The 18,485-nt window shown below is 45.3% G+C and overlaps 1 protein-coding gene across 1 annotated transcript in view; it reads left to right on the forward strand.

Annotated features, from left to right (window-relative positions):
* Positions 1-17,402, forward strand: part of LOC142574075 (nose resistant to fluoxetine protein 6-like) — a 42,595-nt gene extending 25,193 nt beyond the window's left edge. The window contains exons 7-9 of the mRNA XM_075683245.1: positions 8,552-8,741; positions 9,861-10,003; positions 17,112-17,402. Coding sequence (XP_075539360.1) covers positions 8,552-8,741; positions 9,861-10,003; positions 17,112-17,366 — 588 coding nt within the window. The 3' untranslated portion in view covers positions 17,367-17,402. The remainder of the gene's footprint in view (positions 1-8,551; positions 8,742-9,860; positions 10,004-17,111) is intronic.
* The last annotated feature ends 1,083 nt before the right edge of the window (positions 17,403-18,485 follow it).

The following is an 18,485-nucleotide window of genomic DNA, read 5'->3' on the forward strand; positions in this document are numbered from 1 at the left end:
ATTAAATGTTTGCGCAAGATGCCCCAGGTCAAAAAGGTTCACGAAGGACTGCAATTCCGCGCTTTAGCAGGCTGAGCCACAAATGCACTTGGTTTGTGCCGCTTTCCGATGAACATATTGCGCGGCAACACTTTAGCGAGCTGCCTCATGAATATACTAGGTGGGTGCCGCTCTTCAAAGAACCTGTCCTCCATTTGGGCCACTAAGTATTTTCCACTGTGTGTGCAGTAAGCGAGGCATCTTGAAACTGCAAAAGCGCACGAAGACGAGAACACTTCTTCACTCGTTCTCGTCTTCGTGTGCTTTTACAGTTTAAAGATGCAAGTAAACCAACTAGCCCAGTTACACATTCGGTTACAGTAAGCGAGGGAACAAATATGCGCGTTAGCAGGCACCGGTGCGCCAAGCTTCTGGTCTCGGAAGGCCGCGCGGAGACTTCTCGACAGTGCCATGAAACGGCGCAGCGTGTCTGGAAAGGAGCGAGATAGAGGAGCCTCCGGCTGTCGCAAGATGCGTTTTTCACCGTTCGCGCGTGCCAGCGCCGCTATAAATTTCAGGGGCCACGCCCAGACATCGCGGTGGTGGCTATACAAGGCGCCGGGTGTTCTCAGAGAAGCGCGAATCAGGAATCCCGCTGTAGTTTTTGCCTCATTCACAACTAGTTTCGACGGTGGCAAAACGTTATGGGGCTATGTCGATTAAACGGACACAGATTACAGTCGACACTAATCGTGATATTGATTCTGTCGAAACTTCTATTCAAGCTCCAGACTAGCACGCCCCTTTTAAATCGAATATTTCTTCACCTTTTCTCCTATGTGTGCTGGGTAGGGCTGCTGACTTTGGTTTTGTTGAGTATACGAAAACCATGGCAACCGGGTCAGTGCCACTGATGTGTGCCAGTTGGTATACGGCCGAGCAGACAAATTGGGAGGCTAGCTATGCAACATCAGGAGCCCTATGACCTAAAACTATTCCAAACTGCTTTTATTTCTACTCCCCTGACGTCACATTTACGTAACCACCGACGCAAGCATAGGGCGGTAACCCGTAGCGTTGTTTGAAAAGACCAATCAAAAGCGCTTCTCGTTTATGAGATGTGACTTCCTCTTGCTTTCAAAGCGAATTGGATTGCCGACATACACCCGTTTTTATTATCTAGTTGGCTGAGAGGAGAAGAGGAGCACGCTCAAGTGGAGAGAGTTTTGATTGGGACGAGCAAGCACACTGAAATTAGATAACCGGATGAGGAGGGTGGTGCCGGCGCCTGCGATTGGTCAGCTTCCCATTACTTAGCTTGCGGTATCTGGTAGAAAATCGTGGCGGCATGGAACGGAAAGGGGAAATATGGTGCTAAAACGGGTCCTCAGCAAGGTAAAGTTGGCAGAGTGAGAGAGAGAGAAAACAAGGATAGGAAGGGCAGGGAGGTCAACCAGAAGAGCATCCGGCTTGCTACATTACACTGCGGGTGGGGGAAAGGGGATTAGAAATAGGAAAAATGGAGAGAGTAAGCACTGAGTGCATGTGGGGGGGACATATATACAGGGACACTATAAACGGTCTCTTAAGCCGATGCACTTCAAAAATTGCACTAGTGCACGAATCGCTTTTCGAGCCAGTGACGGGTGTGGCCACGGTCCGAGTATCTTTGACTTGGAGAACGGTCTCGAGTCCGGGCGGTGTAAAGTTGCCCGCAGAGAGATGCGTCTGACATCGTAGCGAGGGCAGGTACACAATAGGGGCTCGATGGTTTCCTCGCACCCACAGGAGTCGCACATCGGGCTCTCGGCCACTCCCAAACGATAGGAGTATGCGTTCGTGAACGCCACTCCCAGCCACAAGCGGCACAGCAAGGTTGTTTCGCCGCAGAAAAGGCTAGATGGCAGTTGTAGCCGTAGCGTGGGGTCCAGTTTATATAATCGGCAATTGAAGGCATTGGAACTTCAGGGTGAAGTTCCCTGGCAGCGTCCAACCTCACCAAAGATGTTGGACGCGTCTGGGTATCTTCGTGGGCAGACCGGGCAGCCTTGTCAGCTAGGGTGTTGCCGACGATGCCACAGTGAGCAGGAATCCATTGAAATATAATGTGGCGCCCTCTTACCAGAGCATGGTGGTGCACTTCCCTGGTGTCAGATATAATCTGCTCGTAAGTTCTGTGATGTAATACATACTTGATACTGTGAAGAGCTGCCTTAGAATCCCAAAATACGACCCACTTCTGTGTTGGCTCTTCAGTGGTGTATGTCATAGCGGCATGGAGAGCTGCAAGTTCTGCCGATGTAGATGTAGTCATATGTTTTAATTCGAATCTAACTGTAACCTGCCTAGCTGGAACGACGAATGTGGCAGTTGAGCTGGTAGGTGAGGTGGAACCATGGGTATATATATATGAATGTGGTCATGATACGTCTGGTTCAGTAATAGGAGCGTAGGTTGCTTCAGAGCTTGCGATGGATGGTTGGACTTTTTTGGAATTCCAGGAATAGCAAAATTCACTTGATGCTGTCGCAGGCACCACAGGGGAGATGACGGCTTCGCCGCCGGTGTAAAAGATGTCGGTATGCACTCTTGATGATCGCTAATCACTCGTGAAAAGGTCGCTGGAGGTCTCTCAGCTGGTAGGGAGGCCTAATGATGGTCGGGGATCTTGACAGATGGCGAATGTGCGCTCTTAGAGAGTCAACAGCTACATGTGTCTGGATTATATGGTCTCCAGTGATGGCAATTGTTGCTGCTATTGAGGTGCACCGAGGCAGCCCTAAGCACGCGCGTAGGGCTTGACCTTGTATGCTCTCCAAAGCGCGAAATTTCGTCTTGCATACATTTAACAACACTGGAAGACTGTAACGTAGGAATCCGAGAAAGAGTACCCTGTACAGCTGCATCATAGAATGGACTGACGTACCCCAGTTTTTCCCGCAGAGAAACTTGAAGACCTGAGCAATGGGAACTAACTTGTTCTTCAGATAGACGCAGTGAGGGCTCCACGAGAGGTTGCGGTCAATGATGACACCCTGAAAGCGATGTGGCTTAACACAGGATACAGCTTGACCTTTGATTCGAACAGGATACAATGACATTTGTTTGCTCGTTAAACCAACCAATGCACGCTTTTCAGTAGACACACTGAGGCCTTGTTGTCGGAGATCAGACGGCCTCAATGGTTGCCGCCAGCTGAAGTATGGCTGCTACCTGAGGGCGAGTCACCGCATAGGCCCAGATGCAAATGTCGTCGGCGTATATTGATACATATGAACTGTCTGCGGTAGGCACTCTGCTAGTCCTACCAGGAAAAGGTTGAACAAAATAGGGCTAAAGCTCCACCCTGCGGCACACCACGGCAGATGTAATGGTCTGAAGTTTCGGTCTGTAAGAGGTCTTCGGTCTGTAAGAAAAAGCACCTCTCAGTCTAATAGCCCCGAATCCATTGATACATCTGGCCACCAACTCCAATAGCCTCAAGTGAGTTCAGTATGGCCTCATGGCCGATGTTGTCGTATGCTCCTATTATATATAGAAACAGTGCCACTGATAGGCGCTTCAGGCTTTTCTGATTTTGGGCCCAGGTTACGACGTCAATGACGTCGTCGATGGACGAGCGACCTCGACGAAAGCCCGTCATGGCGTCCGGATAGATGTTGAATCGTTCTAGGTACCATTCCAAGCGAGCAATAATCATTATTTCCATCACTTTGCAGACGCAGCTCGAAAGCGCAATAGGACGATATGATGAGAGCTCAAGCGGAGACTTTTCAGGTTTGAGAATGGGGATCAAGCGGTTCGATTTCAATTGTTTAGGAACGGCGCCGTACTGTCAAGACTAATTGTAGTAGTTGAGCAGCTCATCACCTGCGTCATGTCCAAGGTGGCATAGGGCAGTATACGTGATGCCATCAGGTCCTGGTGACGAAGAACGTCTGCAGGTCGACAACGCAGCATCGAGCGCTTCGAGTGAAAATAGCACGTTCATTTCTGGTAGACGTGCCTCAGAGATGTCATTCAGTGCTGCGCTAGTAATGATGGCCACGGACCCAGCAACCCATGCACAGAACTCTTCAGCCAGTGGAAGTTCCGAGCAGAGTTGGTAGAGGGCCAGAACAGCAAAGGGCTCCCTTTGACGCGGAGATGAACGAAGACCCCTAACCGTTATTCATGTGTGCAAGAGCGATTTTCCGGGATCAAGCGACTGACAGAAAGCTTTCCATCGCTTGTCTTCCAATTTATCCGTACGACGCTGAACTTTCTTTTGTATGAGTCGTGAAGCCCTCAGATCCAAGACGGACTTCTGCACCGATACCTCCTCTCCGCCTGTCGGCGTGCCGCACGCAGCCTCTCTAGTTCCAAGTTCAAGTCTGTTCGCCTTGCTGACCTTGTGAGCGAGCAGATGGATGTTCACAATGCCTCTGCGATTGCTTCTTCGATAGTCTGTGAAAGGCCTTCCCAACATGTGTCATCCATATCCTTCTTAAATTTTGACCATTCAACTGTACGCAACACAGTAGAGGAGCGTTGCTCAACTCTAATCTTTATGTACGTTGGAATGGGGTCGCTTCTATGTGTATCTATGTCCGTAAACCATTGGACGCCCGAGGCAAAGCGTCGTGACACCAAAGTTAAGTAAGCAGCTACTATAGTTCGGGCCTCGCAAAAATGTAGGGCTGCCGTCATTCACACAGCAGAAATCATAGTCGGCAGCAAAGGAGGCAAGACTCCTGCCTTTGCAGTCAATTTTAATGCTTCCGCATAGCTTGTGATGCGCGTTGAGCTCACCTGTGATAACTTAGGGACCATTGTTCATTAGGAATATTTTTGTAAGGCATTCGCCGTCAAAGTGACCCGCTGGGAATATGTAGGCTCCAATTAGTGTAAATGACGGCTCCTTCTTTTGGACATTCAGGCAGACATATTGGTCTCAGGTCTCAGGCAGACATATTGGTCTCAGGCCGACATATTGGTCTCAGGCAGACATATTGGACATATAGGCTCTACCGAGTTAGCGACATATGTAAAGTCCATGTGGATGTAGATGATTACTTTCGTGCACGCACCGCATGTGGACGAGATGAAAGATTCGTAACCATGCAGTTTGAGTAGACTTGATGTATTTAGTTCGTAAATGACCAGTATTGGGAAGCGATTTGCAAAAATAAATTGGCGAAAGTCTGCTATACCGGTCCTTTGACCCCTGGCACTCCACTGAAAGATCGACGCACGTTTAGCTTCAGTGCGCAAGGGGACTATTGCTCGAGCCATGATGCTTAAACGATGCTAGCAAGCACTGGATTTAGTGCATCCAGTATTTGCAGAGCACTTCCAGCTGCTGGTGTTTGCAGCTTCTTCAGTATAATGTCCATTATATTAATTAACGATTGCAGCATATCAGCCACCTGCCTGTCTTGGTCGCACAAATCGCCGACATCGAAACAGCATCACAGCAAAAGTTTGCTGTGATGCTGTTTGCTGTTGGTGAAGGCTGTCGTTTCCGTAGAGCCGGCCAGGATTCGGCAGATGTGGTCTTCTCAGTAGACTAGCTCTTCGCGGTCCTTTCCACAGTGTGTGGCCTTGGCGGTAGAGGAGCAGATGGTGTTGTAAGAAGTGGCATGTGCGTCGCAGAGGCAACAGCCTTCCTTGAGGAGCGCTGGCGACGTGAACATCGCTTCCTGATTTTATTGGTAGCTTCGCCATGAGATGAATGATCTCCCGCCATCTCTTTCAAAATGGCCATTTCCTTCTCAATATGTGGGCATTTCTTCGATGAAGCTTCATGTGACCCTGCGCAGTTTTAACACTTCATTACAGTCGCGCCACATTTATCTGCAGCGTGGGGCTCGCCGCAGTGCGGGCATGCTGCCTGATTTTCGCAGACGCTGCTCACGTGTCCCAGTTTCATGCATTTGCGGCTCTGAAGAGGTTTTGGAATGAAAGGCCGCACTGCATGTCTGAAGTGTCCTACCTAAACATGCGAGTGCATACATTTATCCTTGAATGCTATCTTCACGCAACGTAAACTGCCTAGCTGCTTAACATCAACAATGACTTCATCATTGGCTGGCTTGATAAGAATCGGTAGTTCGTTGTTAAGGATGGCGACGTCTACGTCGCAGATAACGCCGGTGACTACGTCAGATCCCAGAGGGATGTACGAACACACATGAATGCCATCGAGGTCCGTTACGCTGCGTAGAGTGGTCATAGCAGCCGCATGCTGGACATGAACCGCCAGTAGATTTTTTCGGGTGTTCACTCGAATTCCTGATATTTCATTTGGCACCAGGGCTTCCAGTGGCATCGACACAGAATGCCTGTTAAGTAGTTTCATTTTGACGGTGGGAAGCAGGGGCACAAATATGATGGTATTGACGTCCGGCATCGGCGTGTGTCTTATTGTTTTCGTGCTTGACGATGAGGACGTCCCGATCTTCCTTCTCTTGGCTTTGCGGCTCTGCACAAGCTGGAAGTCGTCATCGGAAGTGTCCTCACTGCTGAGAGAGTAAACGTGGGTGTCCTCGCTGTCACTGTCGTTCTGCTGACCAATCTGCTACCTAGAGGCGGCCGCTGCCGCCTCCAGCAGATGTGCTGGGTCGTCCACTTTCATCACGACCGAGGAGGAAGCGAGGACCAGCGGATGAAACTTAGGCTTTCACAGAAATAAACAGGAGCTAGAAAGAACAGCACTTTATCAAAGAACACTTCGTCGTCATCCATTGGCACAGTGATTTCGTATACTTGCCGAAAGCGTGCCGTAAGGTTATACTACCATGCGAAATGTTTTATTACACGCAAACAAATGCATGCTTCCCGACAGCCCCGAGTAGCCAGTGCCACAACGATTGGCAGGCAGCCATCTTCTATTACTTTCGGCACGAGGCAGTCTCTGGCTATTCAAAAAAACTTGCAGTATTGTTCCGCCTAATGTTCCTTTAATGCGTACACGTCACGTGGACGTGGTGAATTTTTGCGGTTTTGTGATATCGCGTGACCGACAGCTAAATTGGGCGCAGCCCGGTAACGTTTCACTAATAGCAGTTGGTCAAACAACGCCTTTTAGGTAATGCTGAAAGAGGCGTCAAATCAGAAATTACTATTTCTCCGTCTATTTATGCATAATCAGTGCTCAGATATCATATCAGATGGGGCGTTTTCGCGGTTTTCATGACGTCGTCTGACAGACAGGCGCAGTAGGTGGTTGCTCGAATATTTTTGACAAGTCATGGAAAGCTGATTGTTGAATGGGAACAGAAAAGTTTGGAATAGGTTATAACGCCCCAGGTTGTGCCCGAATAAACAAATGTGTGGTACTAAATGGGCGCACATGAACATGTGCCACTGGGTAAGCGAACATTCGGTGCTAGTCCCACAAAATGATTAATGGGCCACTGGGGCAGGTGTCACTTCGTCTACTTTGTCAGATTTCTATATCTTCACAGGTAAAACGCATTTATGCGAAGAAGAATTTTCGCAGAAAAATTTCGCCCCTCCAGAATATCCAGCAAATATTGCGATGTGTCTATTCGGGCAATTCCTTTAGAAACTACCTAAGTGCCGCCGAAACTCTATTATTGCTTTAGAATTGGCAACGTTCACGTGGAAAAAGTATATGTATGTGTGTGAAGTATAGGAAGCCGGTGATGTGGTAGAGGTAGAGAGAGTATCAGAGTTTATATATATATATATATATATATATATATATATATATATATATATATATACATATATATATAAATATATATATATATAAAAACAGAACAAGAACAAAGGGGGTTAACCGAGGGGCCCGATTTTGATTAGTCATATCATGAGAAGCCAACAAACACTAACACCAAGGACAACATAAGAGAAATTACTTGTGCTGTAAAAGTACAAGTAATTTCCGTAAAAGTACAAGTTTAGTGCAATGGAAAGCACAAGTAATTTCCCCTATGTTGTCCTTGGTGTCAGTGTTTGTTGGCTGCTCATGATATGACTATATATATATATATATATATATATATATATATATATATATATATATATATATATATATATATATATATATATATATACGTGTGTGTGTGTACACAATGTCCACGCAATGATGTCCCAAGATTTAAATATATGCAAAAGCCATGTAGCTGGACAAAACCAAGTTAATGTTTGCCGTCGCTTGTAGATACCGAGATTATTTTTTGCATACCACCTAATTACATAATAATTCTTATTTACTTTCTTAATGAAGTATCGGACTTCTGAAATGTTATATTTCGATTAAAAGTGTCAATGCGAAAATTGTTCAGCAACATGAAAAACTCCCGGTACAGCTTTTCGTTGCTCAATACGTAGTGCATAAACGTGTTTTTCCGAGCGTGATAGAAGTACCCGAATGCATGCAAAGTGCCCCGAGTGGCCAGTGGTGCGGCAATCTTGCGTGTATTCGCGCAACAACATTTTGCAATGTTTGTGACGTGATTTAAATCATGAATCAAGGACATCAAACAAGTGCGACGTAATGTCGATGCATTTCTCTCGCATTTTCTGCTAAATCGCCACTGACTTTTTTTCTTACACGTTGCAGATATTTCAGCTGGCAGGCTGGTGCGCATCGATCAGTTGCGGCCTCTTCTGTGTGTTCGTGAAGTTTCCCTGGTACTTAAGCAAGAAGCCCACGTCGCATGGCGTAGAGCTGCTTGTGGCATTCTTCGACAGAATACTCTGGTCGTTCTGCCTCTCTTGGATCACACTGGCATGTGCTACGGGTCGAGCTGGTGAGGTTGCTTTCGTGTTGGAAGCTAATGCTGACGGAAGACGGTTAAAGGGACTGACAACCCATTTGCATGGTACCCCTTTCTTTAGTGCAACGGAAAGCTTACCGGTCAGAGTGTCTAATCAAGAAGTGCTAACGCAGAAAATGCCGTGGAACATTTTTTAGTCAAGAGTTCGACGGAATACCGTCTGGTCAGGTAAAAGCATCTTTAGAAAATGAAGCAGGTCACTGACCAAGGTCAAGTTAAAAATAAAATAAAATGATGCTTCGAGATCCGTTTCGGAATGACGTTTCGGGATGCGTACGGATCCGAAAACGTCATTATATGTTTACTTTGACTTTGGTCAGTGAACTGCTTCATTTGCCAACAGCTTTTTTTAATCAGAATTTTCGGATCCGCAGTGATGATTAAGTCGTTCACTGGAAGCAGGCTGAAAACGATTGTAGGTGAGCGCGATGGCCATTATACGCCGGAATTAGTGGGAGGCAGATGACGTGCGTGGCCGTGCTGTAAAAAAAGTGTGATTTTGTTTCTCAACTCGATGTTCCTGCGATTCATGTTTTCCAAATTGTTAAATGAGTTCTGCGATAATAGTTTCGTGTTTTCGCGGTTTCCTGTCCAACTGCGTTGGTATTTAACCAGTCAAAACGAAACCAATCGGATCGAAAACCCAACGACGCCGCTACACGTGATTTGGAGTTCAGAATGTTGCCGTAACCACGTGTGCGTTTTTGATAGAATAATGCGCCAGTGTCTAACAATATACCAACTGCAGTTTTAAGCAATAATTATGATGTACTTAATAAGAGTCCACTTACGTCCAGTAATCTCATAGAATACATCTGAAGTACTATGATTTGATCGCCAGGTCTGACCGCTTAGTGGTACTTGAAACTTTATTTGCCAATTTAAAATTATAATTCTTGCTTAAATCGTGAAAAGCGTGCTGGGCTATATCAATATAAATTATGGTTATTTAATTTCCATCAACGTACCATAACACATTCTGGCCAGTTGTCAGTCCCTTTAAGGGTACCTAATGCAGCTTGCCGAAGGTCGTCTTTCTTTCTGAAGTTCATACACATAACCTGAACTTTAATAAACCCTGCTTCTCTTTAGGTACTCTGAGCAAGTTCTTGTCCTGGAACGCGTTCGTTCCGTTGAGCAGGCTTTCGTATTGTGTGTACTTGATCCACATGCCATTCCTTGAAGTGTTGGTGGGATCATCAAGAGAACGAATCTACTGGTCAGTATTTAATCTGGTAAGTTCCATGCCACAGATTGTACTCTGATTTACCCCATTGCTGACCGGAGTGCACGCGTGTTGTTGGCATTTTTTCACTAAAATATTATTCAATTATTGTTTCGTGTGTGCAGTTCCACACAAAAGTTACCAATACTTGGAAGCTTATTTGTTTGAAATCATACAGTGTTGAGCTATAGGCAGGCCTCAAATTTTAGCAGGGAGGCTGTTGAAAGGCGAACACAGGCTCAGTTGCCAGGCTCCGGGACAGCTCATCGATTTCGTGCAGGATAATGTTAGTGGTTGGCTCTTCTTATTGAGCGTACCAGATGAAGCAGGCGACAAGAGTACTAAAATCCTCAGCGTCTCGTTATAGCCATTGTCACTGTAAACAGTGGCAGCGTGGCTATCCATAACCAGAACTGCACTTCAAACGAAATAGCCACGTGAATTTAGCAATTCATTTACCACTCTTTAGGTATAACTTCTCTACCAGTGCACGTTTCCAGTGACGCAGACTGCGCACGATCGCCCAGTAAGATTGGAGACAAAATGAAACCGAAGACGTGAGCTTTACCATCTGTAGCTCTGACTCCGTGAAATTTGGGCTGACTGAATCAAAAATGAAAAGATGAATGGTAAGAATCAACGCCAATAAAGACACAAGCAACGCGAGCACCATCAGGTCATACTGTCCAAGGCTGTCGCAAAAAAGAAGTGATTTGATAACATGTCGTCAGTCACCGCGATTCAGGGTTCGAGAAAGCAACTCGAAACATGTTGGTCGTTGCGACACCGTTTGCCAAAATCGTGGTGGAACTTAAACACATTTCAGGTGAAGTGTTGTCTTCCCAACAGCTTGCGGTTATAGAAGGCATATAAAGTTTATAACGGAAAGCCATGTTTTGTTTGCGGCGCACACATTGAATATGTGGCAAAGCGTCTAAGACATGTCTGTGCCTCCCTTTATGCATTGCGATCTGTATGTGATGTGTCTGTAAAATGCATGGGTTACAAAGGTCTCGGTGAATCGGTTATTTGATATGGGTGTGTTTATGGTCAAGCTTCTCCAAATAAAAAAACCTTGAGCACTATATTTCATAAAACGGCAGCACATTTACCTTACGGTATGCAGTACCGCGGTCAAAATCATGCGACTAGTACGAGCCATTTCAGTATGCGTGATGTTGGCAAACAATACATCCTTGATATCGTTGAAAGAAACTACATTTCTACTTCTTTCAAAGTTCATAACGTCAAAGCCCACCCTTTATGAAAAATAGAGCATTATGTTGTTCCCCGAATTTTTACAAACTATGGCCGACGGACTCACACTTTTTATATTCCCATTTATTTTAATAAACTACACACTATGCTTGCCCATCCACCCCCATGTACCTGGGAAACGTTGTTGAGAGCTTGGGTGCAATCCACAGATTACTAAACACATTCTTTTATTGTCAGTCGAGCCGGTTCTTGCTCTTATTCTCTGCTTGAGGATCTTCCAGGTCCTGCCCGTGTTGATGTTGCAAAGGAAACATCCGTGAAATGGGTGATGAAATCGTCAAGCTCTACCTTGAGAGACCTCCAGCCGTTGAACACCGGAACTACTCGAGCTCTGCCAACGAAGACCTCGACAGAGATTTCTCCCAGCAAGAAATCAAGGCCGTCCTGCAGACCATCAAGACCAAGTCGGCTCCGGGCCCCGACAAAGTGACCAACAAGATGCTCCGGAACCTGGACGACCAGGGAACGAGCCGCTTGACAGACTACATCAACGAGTGCTGGCGGAATGGCGAGATACCCGACGAATGGAAGAGGTCCGACGTGATCCTCATACCGAAGCCAGGTAAACCTTTAGAAATACACAACATGCGGCCGATCTCTCTCACTTCCTGCGTTGGTAAAGTGATGGAGCACGCTTGCCTGAGTAGAGTTAACGGCTACCTGGAGTCAAACGACCTGTACCACAGCAACACGATTGGCTTTAGAAGAGGGCTCTCTACACAAGACGCCATGATACAACTAAAGGAGCAAGTCATAGATACCACGGGGCGGGGTTTGAGGGCAATACTTGGACTTGATCTAAAGAAGGCCTTCGACAGGGTCAAGCACACGGCCATACTCGACAGAATCGTGCAACTCGGCCTGGGCGAACGAACGTATAATTTTATCCGAAATTTCCTTACGGGAAGAACAGCCAGAATCAGACTGGACGAGGAGGAGAGTATCCAGGTGGACATGGGCAGCGCTGGCACGCCGCAAGGGTCCGTCGTGTCACCGATGCTCGTCAACCTCGTCATGATCGGACTATCGGAAAAACTGGACGGAATAGAAGGCATTAATCACACCGTTTATGCAGACGACATTACGATTTGGACCGCGAAAGACGCAAGCGAGGGCGATATGGCGAACAGACTTCAAGGGGCGGTGGAGGCAATCGAAAATCATCTAGAGGGCACCGGACTTGAATGCTCGCCGGAAAAATCGGAACTGCTGCTCTACCGCCCCAGGAGGTTCGGCAAACCGTCCAGGGACATAGCGGAACTACACAAAAGGGGAATCAGATTAACCACGAGGAAAGGCACGGAGATACCCATGGTCCAAAAGATTAGAGTTCTGGGTCTCTGGATCGAAGCCAGGGGAACAAACACGGAAACTATAACACGCCTGGAAAAGAAAGTCACGGCGGCTATTCGGCTAATACAGAGAGTCTCCAACAACAGGAGGGGCATTAAAGAAAGAAACGTTGTGCGGCTCGTTCAGGCCTTCGCGATCAGCCACGTCGCGTACGTGGCGGCATTCGTCCACTGGAACAAGGCCGAGAAAGACAGGATCGATGCGCTCATTAGAAAAGCATACAGAACAGCACTGGGTCTCCCCCAATACACAAGAAACGAAAGGTTACTACAACTCGGAGTGCATAACACGCTGGAGGAGATCGCAGAAGCACAGAGAATAGCGCAACTCGAAAGACTCTCCGGTACCAAGGCGGGCAGAGAAATCATGGAAAAGATCGGCATAAACTACCACGGAATGAACGGCCCCAAGATGCAGATTCACCCAGACGTCCGAGCCGCAATCAACACGGAAAATATCCCGAAGAACATGCACCCCGTGCACAATGTCGAGAGAAGAAAACGCCGCACGAAAACGATTCTCAGAAACCACGGTGCGCGGGAGGGGGTGCTCTTCGTAGACGCCGCGCGGTACCGCCGACACAGGGACGACAATGGTGGTGTCGGCGCTGACAAAGGTAACTCCCTCTTCGCAATGGAGGTCGTATGCACGAAAGGAAAGACCGTGACTGCGGGCTCCGTAAGGACTAGATCGTCGGAGGCAGCGGAAGAAACGGCAATCGCATTGGCTATAATCAGCGGTCGGCAACAATACAGAACAATAATCAGCGACTCCAAGACGGCTATTAGGAATTTCACAAAGGGCTGGGTCTCCACCGAGGCGGCCAAAATCCTGAACCACAGAGCAGAAGACCTTAAGAACGGCACAATTACACCCAAATACCTCAAATGGATCCCGGCACATATGGGAGAAGTTACCATGAATGCCCCTCCCAACCTCAACGAGAAGGCCCACCGAGTCGCGCGAAAACTAACCCACCGCGGCACGGACAGTGACGGCCCAACACCCCGCAACCCCCGGGGAAGGGGGAAGGATTGCGGTGGAGGCGATGGAGAAGACGGAGGAGGCGACGACGACGAAGAAGCGATTAAAGACGACAGGGACAGACTGGTCACGTACCACGACATACTGACACACTACACGAAACAAAGAGAAGCATACCCACAACCCCACAAACAACTCGACAGGTCTCAAGAAACAGATTGGAGAAGATTGCAAACCAGAACGTTCCGAAACCCAGTACACTTAAACAGAATAAATTCAACACAATATCCAGACGCAAGCTGCAAGCTCTGCAAACATGAACACGCAGACATGGCACACATCTTGTGGAAGTGCACACAGATCAGTTCAGTATACGTAGAGGACAAGATAGAACCGGACCTTCTCGAGGAGCGATGGCTAAGCGCTCTGACTAGCTCAGAACTAGACGACCAATTATGGGCTATCCAGCGGGCCCGGGCAGCGGTGGAAAGGCTATGCCTCACCGCACACAATGCCCGGGTGGCCTGAGCCCGGGCTGGCAACCTCGCAGGTCCTTTTTCCATTAAAGTTTTTTCCGTCCGTCCGTTATTCTCTGCGTTCACGCACATTTCTTGCCCGTTTTAGTAATTGTGTAAGCATTGTTCTGGGGTTTATTTATTCGTTGCATAAGCGTTATGTTCTTATTCTTTATGTTGTTTTACTGGACCAGTGCACTCCTCTGCCGACGCTGCCCAGTCACGCACACAATCCACACTTCTCATGTGGACTGAATATGTATATGATGTTCACTTCAATTTTGAATCTATCTATCTATCTATCTATCTATCTATCTATCTATCTATCTATCTATCTATCTATCTATCTATCTATCTATCTATCTATCTATCTATCTATCTATCTATCTATCTATCTATCTATCTATCTATCTATCTATCTATCTATCTATCTATCTATCTATCTATCTATCTATCTATCTATCTATCTATCTATCTATCTATCTATCTATCTATCTATCTATCTATCTATCTATCTATCTATCTATCTATCTATCTATCTATCTATCTATCCAGAGGACGTAACTTCAGCCAAGCTTTAAAAATACGCAGATGCCACGTAGCTAGACAGAACAAACGTAATGTCGTTTTGCGTCGCTTGGATCTTTTTTTCATTACGCCTGATTACATCATTAGTCCTTATTCCATAAATTACGGTATTATATAAGAATGAACAGATACTTACATGGATCAGAGCCTATCTTACTAACCGACCCCTCCCCCCCCCCCCCCATTCATCACCTTAAATAATACTTCTAACATTACAGAGGTTGCGTCTGAAGTCCTCAAAGAATCCGTTTTGGGACCACTTTTATTTCTATTATTTATAAATGACATAGTCGCAGAACTTTCAGTTTCCGTGAAACTTTACGCAGATGACTCTATTTTGTATGAAAAGATATCTTCTGTTGATGATCAGGTGCGTCTAAATTTTGACCTGGCAGAGGTCACTGCTTGGTGCGAACAATTGCAAATGTCTATTAATTTTGAAAAAAAAAACTGTTTGTATGAGAATCACACATAAGAAAGAACCTCTTCAATTTGCATATAATGTTGACAACGTATCTCTATCAGAGGTAAGAGAGTGCAAATATTTGGGCCTATGGATAACCAATGAGCTTTTTTTCTTGAGGCGCTCACTGAAATCATCTACGTCTGATGTTCGTTTACTGGCGTACAATTCCTACATTCGTCCATTGTTGGAATATGCCGTAATTATTTGGGACCCATTCACCTTAACCAATATTAAAAAACTGGAACGTGTACAGCATAAGGTAGTTAGGTTTGTTTTTAATTCATACGGCCGCGCGTCTGTTGGTGAGCTCGTAAGACGCACTGGATTACCCCCGGTGACTGTGCGCAACCGTATCGGTCGATTAAAGTTCCTCTTTCAACTTGTAAACGGCCATTATAAGGTTAACACTTCCAAGTTCTTTACTTACTCATCAGGTTATAACACGAGACGAAGGCATGCTTTATCAATAACCCCCATCAACGCACGGAATAACTGTTTCAAATATTCTTTTTTTTCCTAGGACAATAACAGACTGGAATAATCTTAATTCTGATATTGTTACACAGAATTCCTTATCAATGTTTGAAAAATGCTTGCAAATGTTATGAATTCGTGTGCGTTATCTGCTTGTATGTTTTTTCTTGTATGTTATGTATTCTTCACCAATGTCTGAAAATGCCTGCATATGTGATGAATTTTGTGTGTGTTTACATGCTTGTATATTTCTATGTATACCCACCTTGCTATGATCTGATTTCAGATCGCAGTATATATAAATAAATAAATAAATAAATAAATAAATAAATAAAAAATCAATTACTTAACAAACTTCTCAATTATTATAAGTAGGTGAAAAGATAAATTAGAAAATTGTAGAGAAACACGATAAACTCCCGATAGAGCTTTCTATTGATTAATACGTGCTACATACAAGTGTTTTTCAGAGCATGAAAAAAGCCTGCTACTGCGCGCAAATCTGCCGCCTGACTGGCCGCTCGAAGCATTTCGAGTCTATTCACGGGCTGCTTTTATGCGCTGGAAAAACACATTTATGTAGCACGTATTGAGCAGCAGAAAGCTGTATAGGGAGTTTTTTTGGCTGCTCTACAATTTTCTGATTGACACTTTTCATCTAACTATAATATTTGAGAAATTGTTTACTAATTAGGACTAATTTTATAATTATGCGGAATAAAAATAATCTGATATCTCAGACGAGGGCAAACAACGCTACCTTGGTTCTGTCCAGCTACGAGGCACCTGCATATTTTTAAAGTTCGGCTAAAGTTACGTGGGACACCCCGTATGAGCTTGTTGTTTTACAATGGAAAGGTAAACGTTCTATAATGACTAAACCTGTTAAAAAGTATGTTTTTCGGCTAGTTTGGTCATTAAATATCTGGACGAGTGGTCTGCGAAAAGTCAGTAGCAGACAAAGTCGACAAACGATGGAAAGCCATGAACCCATAGTCTCTCATAAGGCTTTCCATATAGAGACTATAGTAAATCCTTTCTAAGAGCCCCAACGTTTGGCTTGTCTTGGCAAATCATGAAATTCGATTTTTTCTTCCCTTTGCGTCAGTTCAAATCCGTGCGCGGCGCCCAATGAGAATAACTTGGAATTGAGTGATATTTCGATACCCGATAAACTTTTAGCTTTACGGCAGAGACGTCATTGAATAACAGTTGTGCAAGAGAGAAATTAAGAAAAGACGAGGCAGGGCGGCGTTCGTTTTCACTTTCATACTGCAACCGAGAGAAGTCTGCTGGGGGATTTCAGCTGGTTTACCTATACAGCCTGAATTATCATTGTCTACTATAGTTCCCTTCACCCTTGTTGCCCGTATAGACTGTCTGAACTGTTTAAGCAATGCCTTTTGAGTGAGCTAACGCGCACTTTTTTAAAGGACAAAACCACACAATTTCTTTTGCAGCTCACACTCACCTTTGCCGTGCTCGTGTGGTGCTTCCTGCTGTCATACATGACTTTCATCGCGTGCGAGGCACCAACCGGAGCCTTCGACAAGTTGCTTTTCGGCAGGTTGATAGGAAAGGGGGGCACCCGGAGGCAGGAACATCAAGAAAAACTGGCAGGCATCGACGTGAAGACAGAGAACAGTGGTGGAGAGGGCAAGGACATTTCTCGGCGCAAACCAAGGACTGGCGCTCGGCCATGCAGTATTGAATAAAGCGGTGCTCGCGAGGCCAGGAAACTGGAGCAGCATTGTGCTTGGTCAATGAGTGTCAGCATCGCACTGGAATACCAACTACAATAAATTCAAACAAGACAACGCGTTGCCTGTGGTGGATTCACTATTGGAACTTACCCAAATGAGTGCTACTTTATTATAAATTGTTCAGACGAAGGGAGAAGAATTAAACTTAAGGGTAGCAGCCCAGCAAGTGACGAAACCAATTGCTGTAGGAGGTGCTTCGTTGGCTGCGAGATGAACCTCCTCTTGCTCACTATAATGCTAATCACTAGCCAAAAGCTTACTACTTCTACTACTACTATTAGAACTACTACTTCAACTACATAGCACTTCTGCTTCTTGAAATCGGCGGCACTTGGTACTAGTTCGGCATTGAGATGGTGAGATGGTTTATATCGAGGACAATCGACGAGGGTTGCTTGCGGTGCATTACGCGGTTGTAACTCCCCTCCCAGAGGTCACCCGACCCAGCCCTCCTTCAGTTCGTCGTGTATGTATGTATGTATGTATGTATGTATGTATGTATGTATGTATGTATGTATGTACGTATGTACGTATGTACGTATGTACGTATGTATGTATGTATGTATGTATGTATGTATGTATGTATGTACGTATGTACGTATGTACGTATGTATGTATGTATGTATGTATGTATGTATGTATGTATGTATGTATGTATGTATGTATGTATGTATGTATGTATGTATGTATGTACGTATGTATGTATGTATGTATGTATGTATGTATGTATGTATGTATGTATGTATGTATGTATGTATGTATGTATGTATGTACGTACGTATGTATGTATGTATGTATGTATGTATGTATGTATGTATGTATGTATGTATGTATGTATGTATGTATGTATGTATGTATGTATGTATGTATGTATGTATGTATGTATGTATGTATGTATGTATGTATGTATGTATGTATGTATGTACGTATGTACGTATGTATGTATGTATGTATGTATGTATGTATGCACCAAACTCATTCCAATATACTTCCCCCTGTTTTTGGAACCAGCATCAAAATGATCCTTTCGACCTGTATTCGTGAACAAAGGTTTCAAAAGTAGCAAGCTAA

Source organism: Dermacentor variabilis, chromosome 3 (assembly GCF_050947875.1).
Source record: "Dermacentor variabilis isolate Ectoservices chromosome 3, ASM5094787v1, whole genome shotgun sequence".
In the NCBI taxonomy this organism is placed as follows: domain Eukaryota; kingdom Metazoa; phylum Arthropoda; class Arachnida; order Ixodida; family Ixodidae; genus Dermacentor; species Dermacentor variabilis.